This window comes from Pomacea canaliculata, linkage group LG14 (genome assembly GCF_003073045.1).
Source record: "Pomacea canaliculata isolate SZHN2017 linkage group LG14, ASM307304v1, whole genome shotgun sequence".
In the NCBI taxonomy this organism is placed as follows: domain Eukaryota; kingdom Metazoa; phylum Mollusca; class Gastropoda; order Architaenioglossa; family Ampullariidae; genus Pomacea; species Pomacea canaliculata.
The window spans coordinates 16,022,253-16,041,331 of NC_037603.1; the positions used below are offsets into that span (position 1 = coordinate 16,022,253).

The 19,079-nt window shown below is 37.8% G+C and overlaps 2 protein-coding genes across 2 annotated transcripts; one reads left to right on the plus strand and one right to left on the minus strand.

Moving 5' to 3' along the window:
• Positions 1–1,241: 1,241 nt before the first annotated feature.
• On the plus strand, positions 1,242–11,975 carry LOC112555768 (WD repeat-containing protein 36-like). Its single transcript, XM_025224270.1, has 20 exons — positions 1,242–1,586; positions 1,948–1,975; positions 2,335–2,435; positions 3,004–3,121; positions 3,564–3,751; positions 3,905–4,037; positions 4,257–4,432; positions 4,636–4,756; positions 4,957–5,106; positions 5,603–5,757; positions 7,166–7,292; positions 7,521–7,686; positions 7,987–8,095; positions 9,117–9,196; positions 9,827–10,035; positions 10,282–10,427; positions 10,669–10,782; positions 11,042–11,129; positions 11,233–11,405; positions 11,559–11,975. Exons 1-20 carry the CDS (start codon positions 1,446–1,448, stop codon positions 11,703–11,705), a joined length of 2,670 nt encoding a protein of 889 aa, XP_025080055.1. The 5' UTR covers positions 1,242–1,445; the 3' UTR covers positions 11,706–11,975.
• Positions 11,976–12,381: 406 nt separating this feature from the next.
• Positions 12,382–18,943, minus strand: LOC112555788 (presenilins-associated rhomboid-like protein, mitochondrial). Its single transcript, XM_025224304.1, has 9 exons — positions 18,851–18,943; positions 17,328–17,628; positions 16,797–16,943; positions 16,285–16,423; positions 15,200–15,349; positions 14,739–14,812; positions 14,067–14,177; positions 13,745–13,842; positions 12,382–13,326 (listed from the first exon to the last, which is right to left on the minus strand). Exons 1-9 carry the CDS (start codon positions 18,907–18,909, stop codon positions 13,239–13,241), a joined length of 1,167 nt encoding a protein of 388 aa, XP_025080089.1. The 5' UTR covers positions 18,910–18,943; the 3' UTR covers positions 12,382–13,238.
• Positions 18,944–19,079: the final 136 nt, after the last annotated feature.

Here is a 19,079-nt window from a genome sequence, read left to right on the forward strand (position 1 = left end):
GCACGCACACGAACGCAAAGAATCACAGTAAGGAACGGCATAATAAGGAGCTGCCATTTATTCTAGAAAAGAACTTACTCTTGTGATAATACATGCATAATCCTATATATAGTAACAAAACCGGCTAATGAGATAAAAACACTTAGGAAAAATAAATTCGCACATCTGTAACCAAAACCAGAGGTGGGTAACCTCAGTTCTCGGGTATCCATCTGAAGCAGAGACAATTGAACGTTGCGGACGGATGAGCAAAATGAACAGTAACATCAAGTTGGAAACAATTCCCGCAAAGTTAACAAAATATCAAAGGCTACTTTTTTTAACTTTGACTAGGCATTCCGGCAAAGGCCGATTTCCAGTGCATGGTAAATGCGTTGACAGACCACAAACTGATCGGCATATAGTCTATTTTGAAGACAAACCACTTCTGTTAGCTAAAGACTTGGAGAAGCTGCGAGACCCACATGTTGAGGATATCTTCCAAGCTCAAGTTGGGGGCAAATGGGTTCCCCTCAGCATGATCTGCTAAACGGAAACATCGCTGTCAACAGCCTAAAAAACAGCAGAAAAAACCTTCGGTTACAAACGATGTTCTAGATCTCTGTTACCAAATGAGTCGTATATCCTTATAAAAAAAATATATCTACAGAACCAGAGAGAACTTTATTCTGTCATCGACTTTAGAAAGACATTTGACAGAGTCTGGCATGAGAGGCTGTGGCATGTCAAGCGGAAATATATCAATAGTGCCTCGTTAAAACCATCGAAGCCGCATACAAAAGCTCTGTCAACAATAAGATGGGAGGCTAATTGGCAAACATGAAAGAGTGGACTAGTCGTTCCATATAGGCTCAACACCGCACAAGACCGTCCCAAATGGCCCCCTTTGTCAGCTGTAATTGTTTCCTAGTCAGATCGCCCCTGCAACGACCACTCGGTACCAGCCAGTCCCGTCAAGGAATGACAACAACGACGATGATATGATGATGATAACAACGAATGTTAAGACATCCCTACTTTCACATTTCTGTTAACATGAAGTCAAACTAAAACAGCCTTTTCTCGGCAATTAGACTCTTCCAGATTGTCTCACACAAAAGAAACACGAAAAGTGTTTTTTAAAAAGCTGCACACTGACAGTAGGAAACAGTGTAACGACATAATAAGTCAGATATATGCCAGAGTCTGGGTAGCTTTCACTCTTTCTAAATGGGTGGCTTTAGCCTCTTCCGGTACGCAAGCAGCTATTTCCGGTTTAGCAACCATGTGGGTTTGTGTATGAGTTATTAAGGGAAGCTTCCTATCTCACAAAACAGTCACAGTCTGATTGTGGAAGTTTTTTTAAACTTCTGGAGAAAGTACTCTAACGTCACCGCTGATGAAATGTATTTTAATTCTGCTGTGAATGTGTTGATTTTGGTTTTTGCAAACAGAACAACTAATGTATGATGGCCAGCAAGATATTCACAGGATACCGGGCACTAGGCTTCGTCAGCACACATGTGCCCCTGGCAGTTCGTTACCATAATAAGCACAAAGAAAACTATGTCGTTACGTCAGCTGGACGAGCATTTCAGGTGTATAATGTAAGTTCAGTTATGTTAATACCGTTATTTTAGGAAACAAGTAAGACTTTATAATAGTGTTATTTTGTGTAGTCTCCGTGTGTGTCAGAGAAAGAGAGAGGTTATTATGGTCGCAGAGCTGAACAGATCAGGTAATGGAGATAAATATCCCTTGGGCAGTTGTTCTGTGACAAAGGTAGTTGAGGGAGTCGTATAACTTTTTTTGTTGCATTTTTGGAAACAAGAAAATGTAAAAACAAATTTAAATGTCTTAGTTGTACAGGATTTACCATGCTTAATAGGTGGCTAGTTTTAGTGTGTTTTGCATAACAGTATACACTAATTGAATTACTGACAATATTGCATTTTTTTCTTTTAAAAGTGTTCCAAACTTGGCATTGTAAGTGTCAGTAAGTATATATATTTTTTTCTTATCTGTTTGATACAGTTCTAAAATAAAATAAAAATATTGAAAAAATCTGATCAGTCTTTCTTTAGAGAAGAGGGAAATAGAACATGAATTTTGATATGTCATTGATTATAAAGCATATATGTATTTTATATGTAACTTATTGTTTCACTTTGGAACCGTCAGTTTATAAGAGTGCTGTAAGTTATCTAAAGTTTAGGGGCTGAAGGAAATTAGGAATTTGTCTTTTAAGTGACAAATATAAAAGGTAGATTCTCTGATTACTTGAACTTGGGTCAAAGTTATGCACATCCATTTACATGACACTTTTGCTGCCAAGACCTGTTTTTTTCTGTTTAGGTGACATTCATCCACAGGAGATTGATCTTATAGCAGTGAGCAGCATTCACATATTCACTGCATGTGGCAATACAATACGATCATTTGAACGCGGCAGAAAGGTATGTTCATCTGTGCTTAACCCCTGCCAGAATTTTGATTTAGTTGATAAAATTTTACCTTGAAGTATAGAGAGGGAAAAAGCTGAAGTTGTCATGATGTGGCTGGCGAAAGTTTTCCTTTACCAGCAGCAGATAATTGAGGAATTCATTTTGATCTGTGTCTAATATTGAAACCACAATACGAAACAGTCACCTGAAAAATATCAAAGAGGTTTTCCCTTTAGAGTTAAAACAGAAGTAAAAAGACAAGTGAAGTTTTTGCTGTTTATATAGTAAACATGCAGGCAGAGTTTGCGTATTATCACTCTTGTTCAAATAGCCAAAGAAATTGGGAATCTTGTTTCTCTCTGACAACCTGTACACAATGTTTAATAGGTGATAATAGATGAATTTGCAGCTGCCTCGGTGATTCACTCACTGTCCAATGATGTGTGGTCCACTTTTACATATCCTGCCTATGACATTAATGTAATGATGATAAATATAATCTGCAATGTTATTACACAATGTAAATGATGTAATCAAGTCTATAGAATTATTCTGAAGTGGCTTTGACAACCTTTTCCAGGTGGCACACCTGTATGAAGGTCATGAGAGTGAGGTCACTGTCCTGCTGCCCTTTGGTCGCCATCTTTTGTCAACTGACAAACATGGCACTCTTATTGTTTGGGATGTGCATTCAGAAGGTAGGATGAATTCTGAGCAATCTAAACGAATTTTCTTTTTCGTGGACACAATGAGCTTTTGTGAAAGGATAAAGTAGAAATGCATTGAAGTTTGAGTGCAGTGTTTTGTGGTAACATTGATCATGTTTGTTGTTATCTGGATTATTCTTTAGACCATATTGATGTCAGATTAGATAAACTGCAAGGAGAAAGTTTGACATCATGTTTCCTTACAAAACAAATGAAATAATCTTAAGAGCCATTCTGGATACATTTTGGGAAGAACTAGTCATCAGTGATATTGTGTATTTAATAACCTAAACTCATTTAACTCTGTTGTGAAGTTTAGGGTGTGTGCTTGATACTTCTATGCAGAATGAGTGTGTGAGGGATATCATAAACAGATCGTGGGAAAATCCAGCAGTTACAAATTCCAAAATTGTTGTTGCTTTCTGTGCAACAGGTATATACCTTCAGATGGAGTTTGATGTGAAGATGTTCTACATCACAGCAGCAGTTCACCCTAGCACATACCTTAACAAGGTTCTCCTGGGCAGCCGGCAAGGGGAGTTGCAGCTATGGAATGTCATGCACAGCAAACTGATTTACACATTTAAAGGCTGGGGACAAGCAGTTACTGTTCTTGTGCAGGTTAGTCAGAGTCAGTTTTATGATTCATAAAATGTTTTACAAATCAGATACATCAATCTGCGATGGCCTTTATCACTGTTTCATCAGAATAAATTTCTTTGAATTTTATTTTTTCAGCATGATAATATATTTTTTATGCAACATCTTTGGCAGGCTCCAGCAGTAGATGTTGTTGCAGTGGGTCTTGCTGATGGTCGAGTGATATTGCACAACATCAAGTTTGATGAAACAATTGTCACCTTCACCCATGATTGGGGTCCTGTTACTGCCGTGTCATTTCGCACAGGTAAACTTTAAATATACAATGAGAGCATGGGCACTTCATTGACACGCATGAATGCGCAGAGAGTACTATCTTGGTCATAATGCTGCATGTTATAAGTTCACATTACTATTATTATGGCATGGATGCTTTTAATTTCTATACTTCTAGACCCATGCTTTTTGCCTGATAGCAGTGTACTGGAGAGTTTTTCATAATGTATTCTTATTTCTGGTTTGGCAGATGGCCACCCAACCTTGGTTACAGGTAGTGCTAGTGGCCACCTGGCCTTCTGGAACCTGGAATCACGATCTCTGCTCAGCCAAACGCTGGAGGCCCATCACTCGGGTATTAGTGGCTTGATCTGTCTGCCCAATGAACCCATCATGGTCACTTCAGCAGCAGACAATGCACTGAAGGTTGCTTTTAGTTTTCCTATTTGTCAAAACTTTAATAGTTGAATATTGAGATCCTAATTCATGTTTTTCTGCTCTTTTGTTTTGCCTTTCATGTGCATATTATTATGTGTGAAATGCTGACCTCTAGATGGCTTTACATTTCACCATAGAAGTTTGCCCAAGAATTTGTTTCGTTTGTTCAGCATGTGTGTTCATTGTTACAGGTGTGGATCTTTGACCTGCCAGATGGAGGCGCACGCCTCTTGCGAATGAGAGAAGGACACAGTGCTCCTCCCATCTTTTTGCGACATTATGGGAACAATGGGCAGGCAATTCTCAGTGCAGGTTTGTCTATTTTCAGGCCCTGCAGATGTTTTGATATCGTCTGTTATCGAAGATTTTATTGTTGAAATTAAACTTGCATGAAATTGCATTAACAAAGACAGGTCTTAATAAATGAGTGCATGTTTATTATGGTTTTTTTGCAGTAGATTTGCTGGTCTTAATGAAGATAACTTTTGTGATGTTGCATGACTTCATTATAGGTCAAGACAGCACGATGCGCATGTTCTCTACAGTCCATGACAAGTACAATAAGAGCTTGGGACGTGCATCTTTCAATAAATCTGAGACTAAACGAAGCGGTTTAAAGCTGGATCAACACGCAATGCCACCTGTGACTGCATTTGCTGCTGGTAATTTGCATATATCTAAGGTGTTAGCAAAGCCTTGCGTGGTGTATCTGTGTGACCAGACACTTAATTTACTGCTCATGACAGTGACTTTCTGTGTGTAGTGAAATCCCCCGGAACCAAAGACCATTTTCTGACTTTGCAAGCTGAAGACACACGTACACACACAACACAACAGACGTTTCATCGACTGTTGAGCAGATAAGGGTACAAACAAATTCAAATGCCTATTCTCTATACAGCTATTGAATAACATTTGCCTGATTTCAGTAAAACAAATTCTCCTGCTAGGTCATGTAATGGCAAGGACAAAATGCTGGAAGTTTTTCTGTCAATTTGTTAATCACAAAAAACCCCAGATTCCTCTGCTTGACAAGAGAAAAAGAGGAAAGACTCTTAAAACTTTTCCTATATGTTTTACTTCACAGTAGGGAACATCTTCCCCACAACACACTGCCCACTATCTTTGTTTTACCCTCCTGTTGATGTTTGTCTGCAGAAGTAACTCGAGAGAGTGACTGGGATAATGTGGTAGCCTGTCATCGTGGGTTGCGTATACTTACTACTTGGAGCACGCAGCGGTCCACAATGGGAAAATACAAACTAGACTGCAAGCAGTTTCATCATACTACCAACCACGAGACAACAGCCACGGTATGTTTTTTGAAATCCAGAAACAAATGAAATTTTGTGAGTTCCTTTTCTTGCCATCCTGGGAGGGGGGGATAAGAAAAAGTTGGTGTAGTCTGCATAACTTTGTAATCATTTGAGAGTTTGGCATTGAAGATCATACTAGTCTTCGAACCACTTTATATATGAATTCCATGCCCAGTTTCTCTCCCTTGCTGCCTTATCTTTCCCAACCCTCTTGTGGCTTAGGGGCCCATTCAGCACTTGAAGACAGGTGTTGATGTCATACAGTGGAACCTCGGTTAGCGAACGCCTCGGATAGCGAATATTTCGGTTAACGAACAAAAATTTCGCTAAAAGTTTGTCTCGGATAGCGAACAAAATTTCGGATAACGAACAGCCACGTGAACCACACGTGACCGACCAGCTGTCATCATTCGCGCTCTAGACACAGTTACGATCAGTCGTTCCTTATCTGTGCGCATCCTTCTTATTTAGTGATTGTTGTGCTTTATTTTAATAAGATAATCCTCAATAATGGCTCCAAAGAAGATTAAGAGCAATTAATAGTAGTGAGGTAATGACAAGGAAGCGGCCAACAAATGAATTGAAAAAGGAAAAGATTTCAAAGTATAAAGGTGGCATGCGTCTGTCGGATATGTGATGTCGTATTACTGAAGAGTTTTACACAAAAGGCAGAAGGAGCTGACACTGGACTAGTTTTTTTCCTTTAACCTCAAAGCTACAGAAAAAGGAAGTCACCCCCGATTTTACAATGTCACGTGTGCTCATGGAGGGGGAATCGATCAGTAATTCCACCCCTTCCTCCCCACACCTGCTTCCACCCACGCCGTTAAAACGGCGAGTTTTCTGATGTTTAAATGCTTTCGTTAATGTTTTTATGTTTATTTAACTCCATTTATATTGCATTATAACTGTTCTCATTAACTCAAATACATGTACCTATATATAGCCTGTAACTTTCATATATTAGCGAGTCAACAGGGGCTGGGAACCAATTAAATCTATTTCCTTTATTTCTTATGGAAAAAATTGTTTCGGATAACGAACATTTCGGATAACGAACAGCTCTCAAGAACGGATTAAGTTCGTTAACCGAGGTTCCACTGTACTTGCTAGTGTTCAGGTGTCGATGCTTTAACTGTTTATCCTCCTCTCTGTTTTGAGGATAAATGCTTATGCATCCACTTTATGTCATTGTGAGTACCACTGAGTTACTCTTAAGGACTGGCAACAATTGAGTAAATTTTCTGTCATTAAAATAATGTTGACACAGCAGGAAGAGGTGAAAAGGCAGGCAGAACACTTTACTGGACAACTAGAGTTTGGTAGGTTTTGAATGCTGGACTTGGATCACAGTTTATATGGTTACAGTTAGGACACCCCTAATTCTCAATTCTTTGTCATGCAGGCAGTGGAGGTGACATCTTGTGGAAACTTTGCTATAGCTGGCTATAGTACAGGCCACATTGATGTCTTCAACCTCCAGTCAGGCAAGCATCGAGGTTCTTTTGGAAAAGACCCCGAAAATGGGCGAGGTATGCATTGTGCTTGTACAAGCAAAGATGATGATTAGTACACCAGATATTCATATTTTCTTACCCTAATTTAATTTATATTTAGCAACAATATTATTATTTATATTAGTATGGTTATATTTGTTTGTTTTATTTTTAAAAGACTTGAGTTGATTATTATTTTATGAATCTTTCGAGTCTAACTACATTTTGAAGAGGAAGATGTGATGTATATGTTGATTGTTGTAGCTCACAAGTGCAGAGTGCAAGGCCTGGCTTGTGATGCACTAAATCAGCTCCTGGTGTCAGCTGGGGCAGATGGTACACTTAAGTGGTGGAGATTTCGTACTAGATCCTTTCTTCATAAGACTAAAATGGCAGCCAGAATTACCAAGATTCTTATGCACAGAGAAAGGTTTGCGTTAATAAATTAAGAAAAGAACGCATAAAACTTTTTTTAAAGTGTCTTTTGGCAGGCACAATATATAACACAATCTTTTAAGCACAAAGGGCTAAGACTGATGGCTTGTTAAAAGATTTTAAGAATTGGAATTTTCATTATAACCTACTGTTATGTTTATTGTATTTATTAACTTTTTATGAGCCACAATTATGACATGGCTGTTGCGTGGTGGTACATGATAATGCACGAGAGAACAGAAGCCGGCATGTTTGCATTCTGTGTCCTACATAATGGTATGTCTGTGTATGGCAGTTCAATGCTGGCAGTTGCACTTGACGATTTCTCCGTCTGCATCGTAGACACAGACACCAGGAGGGTTGTCCGTTCCTTCAAGGGGCACACAAACAGCATAACAGACATGGTGAGTTGCTTGTTGCTGAGGTTGTGCACTTATGTAAAAGACCTTGTTACCTGTAGTATATCTCTAATTATTATTATAGAGACAATATGGTAATATTTGGCTGGGATGCAATACTCACCTTACACAATGCTTATGTTATCATATATGTTGGACAAATCTTTTCTGTTATGGCTTCTCATTACTTCTGCTGTATCCCACCACCTTCCACAGTGTCAAAGTTCACTTTTTCCACCTGATCCTCTACTCTGGTGCTGCCTGTTTGGCTCACAAGACTGTCATTGAAAACATTTCACCTTCAGAGGCTTGTGCTGTGTAGTAGAACACTTAATTTAATGATATCACTTCATGCAACCAATCCTCCCTCTTTAACTCTTTACATGCAATGTAAATAAGTCTGGCCTATAAATTTCAAGCCACTCACCTGTGTTTATCATATTCAAAAACTTACTCAAAGACGTTTTTAAAAATATGAAATCAAGACATTTAGATAGGTAGATCACATTTCAGTAGAGTTACAGCACTTAACAAGAAGATTAGAACATTAGATTGAAGATTTAAATTTTTCCAGAAGTATCTCTTTTTTTAAGAAAAAGAGATGTTGGCAACATGAGTGCACACACAAAGACAGCAATTTGGTTTTTTTTGGTTTTTTTTTTAAATCATTTTCAAGCATACATTAAATTTGTTCATCATCATAATAAGCTATAGTATTCCTTTCTCTATGGTGACTATTCAAATCCACTCATGCAGAACTAAACATTGCATCATCAATTGTGCATAAGCCTGTGTCAAAATTTTCTTTTTGGAGATTCATCTTATTTTCTTTGGATTTACAAAAAAAGTGCTATTTCACGATGGAATGAGGGAGAGATGGTTTCTTTCTCCTAATTTTAAATTTAATTATAAAAATACTGCAAATTCATACATACCTGGGTACGAGAATCATAGGTCACAACCTGGGCTGAATGTGCTGACAGCATATAAAGAAGGAATACTAAACGTTTTTTAATTTTTGTGGTAGACATTTAGTCCAGATGCTCGCTGGCTAATAACTGCTTCCATGGACTCTACGGTCTGTACGTGGAATCTGGTGACTGGCAGGTAAGAGATTTTGCTTTCAAAGAAAGAGAGCATATGCGATAGAGAATAAGATTGTGTGCTGTATGTTTATAAGATATCATTTCATCAAGTTCTTGGGAAGTTTGCATGACTTGCTTTCACTTTTGATAGGATAATAAAAGTTCAGTTTTTCTTTGAGGCTGCTGAGTCTTCTGTTGGTATTTTTAAGGATTCAGTGCATGTTTCTTGTCCAAAGTAATCCAAGTTCTTATTCATAAATTTATAATTTTTTTCTTTAAAAATGCTATTGATTTGCACTGGAGGTGGGGAAGGGAGAACTGTAGGCTTTGCAGTTCACTACATGCACAGAAGTCTGCGCATTGATCTCTGTTCCAGTCAAATTCTTATCTTTATCAAATAAATCAGTACTTTACTGGACTGAAAGATGCATTCATATTTTTTATTTTGGTGAACAGTCAGATATTCACCTGCAGGTATGTATGTTAATGCAGAAAGTAGCATGAAGCCAATGGCACACTTCAGATATGTTGCATGAAGCTTGAAATTGATGAAATGTAAGAGTAAAAGATGATGCTATGACTTTATTGCTGAGTTCACTCCTGTTACAAGTACAGTCTTAGCCGACTTAGTTAATGTCAAGACTGTCTGCAGGCTGATTGACTGTTTTGGAGTGGAGGCTGCTGTGACTTCACTGAGTATGTCTGCAACGGGAGACTTTTTGGCAACTAGTCACGTGGATGACCTTGGTGTATACATCTGGTCCAACAACACGCTGTATTCCTTTGTTCCCTTGCCGCCTCTTCCTGAAGGATTTGAACATAATACCATTCAGATGCCAGCTACAGCCTTTGTTCCTTCAGGTCAGGAGTCCATAGCACATCACTGGTTACAAACAGTTAATATAATTTTGTAAAATAAAATACAATAATAAAATAGTAAAGATCACTGTTTTTCTAAAAGTAAACAAAAAGCCCCGTTCCAGCATTTTGCCACCATTATTTTTCTTTTTTCTTTTCCATTGTTATTGCTTCTGTCAAACTGATGCTCTTTCCTTTGTTCATGCTGAAAAGGAGTTTAAATGTGATGGCTTTTGTTCCCTTTGGCAGATGCAGACACTGATAGTATTGAGGGAGTTGTGAAGTATGAAAAATCCGAGTTCAAATCACCTGATCAGATCAGTGATGAGCTGGTTACCTTGTCGCTGCTGCCAGCATCCCGCTGGCGAAATTTGTTAAATCTTGATGTCATACTGGTTGGTCCCTTACTTCTTGCTCTAAAATGTCTTGAAACAACTGGAATAAATAACTGTAAATCTTTGTCTAAACCTATGTGATGGCATACAGCCAAAGTTGCATCCAGGATGTAATGTTCTGCACCTGTTTAATTTTTCATTTAAGTTCAGTCTGAAGAATTGGCTAACCATTTATATTTGCATGTGTAATGTGCATTTTATATAAATCTAAAGAATGTTGAAATTCATTTTCTTGTAACAGATGCGCAACAAGCCAAAAGTTCCACCGAAAGTACCGAAATCTGCACCATTTTTTTTGCCCACAGTCAGTGGACTGCAGCCCACATTTGCCATCCCTGAAAACAAAGAGGAGCAGGTAAGGCAGTGTCAGAGCTACATGTATGCTGCAAGTGATAATCAGCATCCAATCTGTAAACACAAGCAATAAGAAAAGGGTTGGGCAGATGTTAATTCCTACAAAAGTAACATTTGCTAACTACAAGGAAGGAAAAGATGGCCAAAAAAAGTCAAGCATATTTTCTCAAAAATTTTCCATTATCAGAACTAATCGAACTTACTGTTTACAGACTATGTATGTTATAATCAAACTTTTCTTTGCTTTCATCTTTAAACAGGAAGCATCACATATGTTGAGTAAACCAGATCTTCGTGCACCATCAGAGCTGGGCAAGAAGCTGGAGACGGCCAGTTGCCTACAAGAATGTAAGTCTGTTGTGATACCTTTGAAGAACTTTTTTTATTGAAGCTGAGCCAGAAGCTAGAACTGTCATCGATTTACCTCTTTTTTTTTGTTCCTTTGGACCAGATGAATCTATCCTGGAGCGATTAAAGAGCTTAGGGGCTGTAGCCATTGATGCAGACATTCGTAGCTTGGATGGAGAGAAAGAACTGGGTGGATTCCTCGACTTTATGCTGCATGTTGCCAGCACCAACCGTGACTTTGAGGCTGTGCAGTCTTACCTCGGGCTGTTCTTAAAAGTGAGAATATTATGGCTGTTAAAAATATTGCTTTAAAATGTCTCTGCAAGGCTGTAGATGGTAATAATATCACTTTTTATCATCAAAGGAATACATTTTCAGATTCGTTTATTTTTTGTGGAGCTGAGCAAACAGTGACTGTGATTGTTGCAGATACATGGCGAAGACCTTACAAGCCCAACACTTTCTCAGAAGATGGCAGCATTGAAAGACTCTCTAAACAAAACCTGGGAACGTATTCAGTTGAGCATCAACACCTCCTTGTGTCTTGTTAACTACCTTCGCTCGGCAACTCTCTAAATTGTTGATCAAATATAAATGTTGAGTGATGAACAGTAAAGTTTCACTGCCAAAAATGGGTGGGTGTCATTTAAGGGGACTGGCTGAACAGATACTGGTGTGGGAAAGTGTATTGAGTTGTGAATCTTAAACATGGTGTGATTACATTCTGGTATAAAGAAATGGTTGTTTCTTAAATAATGGTCTAAAGCAGGGGTCTCAAACTCATATTAGCATGTGGGCCGCAGTGGAAAGTAACAGCCAGTCAGCGGGCCGCACCACGAAAAGAAAATGTTTTTTCATTAAATTTTACGAACACTACTGTCACTGCAGTTAAATGCGAAAATAAAGTTTTTATAATTATTAATTACATTTAGTGTAGTTTATTACATGCACAGGCAGTTTAGTTTATTAAAATAAGTTGACGTTGTCTCTGTCACTAATAACGGGGGTAATTTTCACTGCGGGAGTTAATCACCAAGCACAACATACATATACACCGCGGACGTGGCCGAGGGCCGCACAAAAATGTTTCGCGGGCCGCATTCGGCCCGCGGGCCGCGTGTTTGAGACCCCTGGTCTAAAGAGAAAGAAGTTTCATTTGTTCTGGACTATTGCTACATTATTCTAGAAAACTATTTCAACACATGCACCCAGCATTAAGCAATCATTATGCACAACAACATCACCAATAAAGTTATTTGTTAAAATATTTGTACTTTATTCGGTTTGCTGAGGCATTGCATGGTTACCATTTCAAAGGTAAGATGTTGAAAAGTTTACAATAATTTCTTAATGCCTCCCAACTTCTACTACACAGTCTTGAGAAGCCAGTCCAGGCATTTCAAGACATTCTTTGCTAAATGGGCACTCAGAGCAAGATATTGAACAAATGTTGCTCCTGAAAGACGGGCCAGGCTTCAAGGTTACTACACAGTTACTAGGGAAACACTTAAGTTATGAATTTTCTCTGCACTCTTTCCAACAGAACTAGGACAAACACTTGGCAATCTGAACAGTGAAACATTCACATACATCCATGCAAAGCACACACACATATTCATTCTATCTGCAAAATATGCACGAAGCCCCAACTCTTTACATACTAAGAACAATACCAGTAAATTATATTTTGTACAAATATCTTTTTCTCAAGCATCTAGCTTGATTGGATAGCATAGATTGGACCTGTAACAATTACAGTATCTGCACACTCATCAACAGATTTGATTGTGCCTGCTATGACTGGTGCATTACAATCATTAATGGAATCCACTAAGCAAAAATAGAATATTTTTTAATTCTCCTTTGTTCTCTGAGAAGGTATATTTGCAAGCAACTTTTCTCACAAGTCTGAACACCATACTCAGTGGTACACAAAGATGATGTACAACCATGGTGTCTTAAAAAAAAACAAAGCTAGTAACAGGTGTCGAGAGTCTCTGTTGATGGTAGACCAGAAAGAGAAACAAACTGTTCCAACATTCTGCACAATCCACAAATTCATCACAACATTCACTGCCGACAGTGGCCAAGGGATGTCAGACAACGTCCCTAAGGTTTGCCTCGTAGATCGTGCCACCATCGTAGTAGGTTTTCACGCTGACCCCACACCATTCTGTGTCCATATGTTGCATACCATCTGTGTATCAAGACAAAAACAGTTTACATTGTAGCAACTAAGTAAGGGTCTAACCCACGATTGCAACATGCAGCAGTCTCAACCCTCAATGTGAACTTAACAGGCAGGTTATGAAGTCTTTATTGGCAATGGCTAGGTCACTCAACACAAATCTAGACCAACAGCTGAGAATGGAATTAAGAATACAACCTGAGAGAAAATGGAAGTGAAACATTAAAACCATAAAACCATGCAACTATTTCTAATGAATAAACCAAGCTCTTATGAAAATGGCAAATACAGGATATACCTTGGGAGAGACTGTTGAAAACAAATCTAAATGCCTATATAAAGGGTATTTTACATTTTAAGTCCGTGTTATATGTGTGGAATAAAATCTAAAAGACCTGTGTCATACCTGAGGGCAAAAATTACTCACATGCCAAACAAAACTCCTCCTAGATGGGCTGCATGGTCAAAGACTCGCCAGCCAAGCACTAGACCTACTGCATCCAACAGGATTATGGCCTTCAAAGCCTGCCACACAAGCAAATGCGCCTCATTTTGTAATGTGTTCTTACCATGAAAAACTGCCCAATGCAAATATCTCTAAAAAGTGCCTATTTATACACTTAAACTTCACAAAAATATGCAATTCAACTGTCTATAACCAATCACATTAAAAAGTGGAATTTTTAGACAACGTTGTACATCTATTAATGCTTAACATCCCTGTGTATAAATAAGACTAAAATACTTACGGTGCTGGCTGAGAAGGAATGAGGGATAATATCCCCAATGAAAGCGATGCTAAGGCGAGCCTCAGGATGAGTGATACAGACTGCCCCCAGAAGGCACATGATGGCACCTGACTGCAAGTCAAACAATTGTCATGACGACAGCAGCAGATGCACATTTCAATCATCTGGCTGTTCAGTGTGACAATATTTACTGAGGTAACTGTGTCTTTTAATCTAACAAAATCTAATAGGGCAAAATATCAAAACTAATTTGGCTGGAAAAATACACCTAAAACACAATACTAATAGCATAATAAAGATCCATTATTAAGAACTATTTGTCTCAGACTTCTAATAGGCCTTGTGGCTGTTTTTTTTTTTTTAACATCTAGATTTCCATAACTCAGATGTTTGTTAACTTGGTCTGCATGGATTCAAATCCTCTACTTCTGTTTTCTAACAAAATGCAAACTAAATCCCTAGAATCCAAATATAGGTGATGACCTATTGTTTGATATATCATAGACTGATTGTTATACACATATACTGGTGCATGCAAAGGTGCATTAAGTCTGCAACAAAGTGTAACAGAAAGCAAAAAGGACAATCAAACTTAATGCTCTTATCTGTAAAAGATACAATGAAGCTGATTTGTTAAAAACAAAAAAAAGAGTAAACAAATCCAAAACTTACTGCCCCTAAAGATGGTGCTATGGAGCCATGGCGAAGGACTTTGTTGGCCAGACTAGCAAAAGAAGATATTGCAGCTGCAGATTTTAAAAGAAAATCAACAAATTATTCATTCAGTTATATAAAACTTAGACATTCAGTAATATGAAACTTAGAAAGTTACATCTTCAGTCAAGTGAAATACAAAGTTGAATTTAGTTGTATGAAGCACAGTATTGCAGTCTGTACAGGGATTTGGTTTCAATCTAAACGCATTGTTTTTACATCAATGAACTGACTGTGGTACTCAAGCATGACATTCAAATGGCTTATGTGCATATGAATGCAAATCATTTTTTGCTGACAAGAAATCTGCGCCACTGATGAGGAACTGTTTCACAGTCTAGAATAATTTCTGTATCAATAACCTTTGTTGAAAGCTACACATACATAGTTGAAGTAAAGAATTTCACACACACACACACCTGAGCTGACGTACACAGCCAGCCACTGCTCACGGCCAAAGAGACTGAGGGAGATGGATGCAAATGACCAGAGGACATACATGTTTGCTGCAATGTGCCAGAAGTTGTAGTGGCTGAATGCAGACAGCACCATAGAGACGGATGGATTCCCTGAAATGTACAAAAACAAAACCACAAAAATGCACCTTCAAAACATCAACAGAGGTTCTAGGATGTCAAAAAAACTATAAAAAAAGGAGCCCTCTCAATGGGAAAAAGGATCATTATTTCCCCTGTGTGTACTTTATAATTTTATAATTGTGTGAAATTTTGAGCCGGTTATATGGACAACAATTTGCCAGTTTAAAAACTACCCTATCTTTAGCATCAGTTCTAGATGACCAGTTTCAAACCAGTGCAAAGAATACCAATTACTTTGAAATGTCGCACCATATGTCAGCTACAGTATTTTTGCAGGTGCATGATCATGCTGACTCTTAAACTATGCACCCCTCAGTGAAATATTTCAGGAATTCCACAAGGCTGCAGTCTAGAATAATTTCTGTATCAATAATCTTTGTTGAAAGCTGACTGCCTATAACTTACTGAAAAGACACTTCCAGTAAAAATGAAAACTGTTCTCAGTTCTTTTAAAAGTATGGAGAGATTAATGTTTTAAAGAAAAAAAAGCAAAAGTTACATTAAAAAAACAAAACTGATATATAAGAATTCCATTCAGACACCTTCTCCTCACACAATCGCTTGATATGATTGTTGTTAGATCTGAATAGTGTTGTCTACAGCTTGTCCAGCTTGTCATGAGATCAACAAGCGATTAGTCAAAGCAATATCTCACAACTCTCCTTTGTTGATATTCATTTTAATTTTTGTAAATACAATAATTTCATGTGAGATTTGGAAAGAATGAAGATGATAGTAAGACTATTCTGTCAAATAAATGGAAGTGTGACATGCAGAAAAGGAAAACTGTAAAGTACAGAGTATCCCAGTCTTTACCTCGATGCCAGATTACACTCAACAGCTACGTTCATCCCAGTTGCATACACACTCTTTAGACTGTCACACCGAGACTACATGACCCTCACCAGGTACGCTAACAAAATATCGCAGGAGAAAAGGCTGTATCTGTGGACTCTTCCATGCCAAAAACACTAAAAAGTTGCACGCAATGATGCCTGCCACCATCTTCTGGCCATCAGACAACTTGTTCCACATTGCATTTAACTGTTGACAAAAGAACATAGTGATATCACTCAGCCAAGCAGTTTCATGGACCTTATTCAAACAAGCACCATCCTGAGACCAAAAATTTTCCCTCAAAGCTTTGAAAGTTTTATCACTTTTAAATAAAAGAGACTACCATTTGGCTGCCCGCTTCATATCTGGCAGAGCACGAACAGAACAGTACACAGCCATTCCTCCTCATAATCATGAGGCCTTGGGAGCATAATTTTGGAAAGCCGGAAGAGCTGCGTGTGAACAAGGTTTAATAAGAATAAAAATTTTGTTTTCTTCTCTCACACACTCATGCCTCAGTTTATTCTTTATATATATACATACAGAAGTACACTGATTTTTCAAAACTTCTAATACATACATGTGCACGAAAATCCATTTCTTTTTGGAAATGTGGCTCAAATATCTGTGAAATCTGCCGCTCTAATCCTTTAATTACAGTCTGTGCCCGAGCACGCAGGGACTCATACTGCCAAATCATGGCTCCTCCAAAACTTGTCCCAAATGTCTGGAACAAAAATGCAACAGAAGTCATCATATTAAGTACTATGAAGTCATAACAGGCTTTGCCATTATTTTAGTATTTGTTTCAAATCACTTCTTAGCATTTTACACTACAATTTTTAACTTTTTCAAACCCACTTTATCCAAAAGTTCTTACTTTTTTCAGACATTGATAACAAAGCTAGACTCACCTAATGAACGGTTGCTTATCTTAGAAAGAGTTTAAACACTCTTTTACATTCTCATTATAAATTATTCTGTATTATTACTATTTAGTACCATGGACTATAATTATGGGTTAATATTAGCAACACAAAAACTCTGAGGTTTTACTTATACTTCATAACAATACAAATTGTTAAATGACAAAATGCAATTAACAACTTACTATTACTGTGAAGAGTAGAGGCCTTAGTAAGCTGTGCTCTCTGTCTTTTGCAAACCCTTGAATAACTTCAAATCTATCTTCCTTTCGTTGAGATCGAAACCCACGAGTAAGCCATCTTCCTACACCAGGTATTCGACTAAGCAGAGCTCTTGGTGAAAAAGCTGTGAATGCTAGTTTTGTGACAGTTCTGTGAGGGCAGTTTACAGTGATGCCACAGTACAGTCTGACTGCAGGCTGAAGCTTGCTGAATAGTGGTACTGTGACTGGTGAATGGAAACCTGTTGTGTGCCTGAATGCTGAGCTGCACAATCAAAGCATAATGATTCAATAACATGACTCCAAGTAAAACTTATCACTATCAATACACTTTAGAAGGACAGTATCTACTGTATAGCTAGAAATTAGTGAACAGCCTTCTGAGGTTGTCTCTGCTCCCACAGAAGGAGTCGAAGGCATAGAAATTTAAACCAAGACAACACGCCTTTAGCTATGTGATACATCTACATTTTCCATACTTTTGTCTGTGCAATGACCCTATATTGAATGGACTGATGGCAGATGAATTTTCCCTGTTAACTTCTGAATAAGGCTTCTAGTTTCACCATCAACATGTACCAGGAAGAGCAGACAATGCAAGTTCTGGTACTGACAGAGGTACAAAAGATCAAGCTTTAAAGTCTGTCATAATTTTTGGTTTATCAGGTGTAAGTGGACTTTGATGACTTAAGCCAAAACTTAATTAAAAACATTCTAGCAGCTCTTAATGACAAATATAATTTCTGAGATATGAATTGTTAAAGGCCAAACTTTCACAATCTGGTCAGAAAGAATAGTTCTTCCAGGAGGGAGGAAGGTGGCCAGAGAGAAGTAATTAGTAAATCACGACCGCTAGAAAAACTGGCATCGCATGTGCTCCTCACCTCCTTCCTGCAGGCTTAAATATTCTTTCTTGCCCAACTGTAAAAGTTTAACCTTCAAGTGATTTTGTTTTTTGCATGAACATCAAATAATGTGTAAAAATCCGTGGTTAACCAAAACATTATTAAACACTGCTTGACTGTAATCTTATGAAGCTATCCTTGTCTACGGGGTTTGTCGTTAACCAAAACATCGTTATACGGGACACGATTAAAAAGTAACTAAGCAGCAAACTGATGGCAAGTACACTGTTGACAATAGCGGCAGACCGTCTATGGTCCTACTTCGGTCTATGAAAATAATGCGACACTACTGTTGTCATTACACAGTTAACGCCGTGGGCAAATTATATTCGTCCTAACTACTAAATACTTTTTGTAATTTACAATAAAGTTTTCATTAAAAGACAACGCGTTTTGTCACCTCTGCACAATTTCTGCTATATACGATACTACAGAAATACTACAATGTTGTTAACTGAAAACTAGACTGTACCAAGGATTGAAATCTTTCTGTCAGTAAGATCACAACACTTTCAATACCTTGATAAAGAGAGAAAATTAAATTGAGATTGATACTAGAAGTATGAAAATGTGTAAGCTAACCTTGAAATGGTTTTATAAATATGCTTGCAGCATGAACGTATGCAGACGTAGGCTGCCATAGTGGATGTGTTAATGAAAATTACAAAATGCAATATTAACGTTTCACACTTTAGCAATATAAAGTAATAAAATGAACTAGAAGATAATTTTTACGAGTAATATATGTTATTATGATAACTGTTAATTTTACTATGTGTAAGTGTATATTTAATTTATTGTTTGTTAGTTT

What these genes read in the sequence shown, in the direction of transcription:
- LOC112555768 (XM_025224270.1), top strand. Translation starts at nt 1,446, where the DNA reads ATGATGGCCAGCAAGATATTCACAGGATACCGGGCACTAGGCTTCGTC. An exon ending in ACCACGAGACAACAGCCACG is followed by an intron (nt 5,758 to 7,165) that starts GTATGTTTTTTG and finishes TTTGTCATGCAG; the next exon opens with GCAGTGGAGGTGACATCTTG. An exon ending in CAAACAGCATAACAGACATG is followed by an intron (nt 8,096 to 9,116) that starts GTGAGTTGCTTG and finishes TTTTTGTGGTAG; the next exon opens with ACATTTAGTCCAGATGCTCG.
- LOC112555788 (XM_025224304.1), bottom strand. Translation starts at nt 18,909, where the DNA reads ATGGCAGCCTACGTCTGCATACGTTCATGCTGCAAGCATATTTATAAA. An exon ending in ATATTTTGTTAGCGTACCTG is followed by an intron (nt 15,350 to 16,284) that starts GTGAGGGTCATG and finishes TGTACATTTCAG; the next exon opens with GGAATCCATCCGTCTCTATG. An exon ending in GGAGGAGTTTTGTTTGGCAT is followed by an intron (nt 13,327 to 13,744) that starts GTGAGTAATTTT and finishes CTTGATACACAG; the next exon opens with ATGGTATGCAACATATGGAC.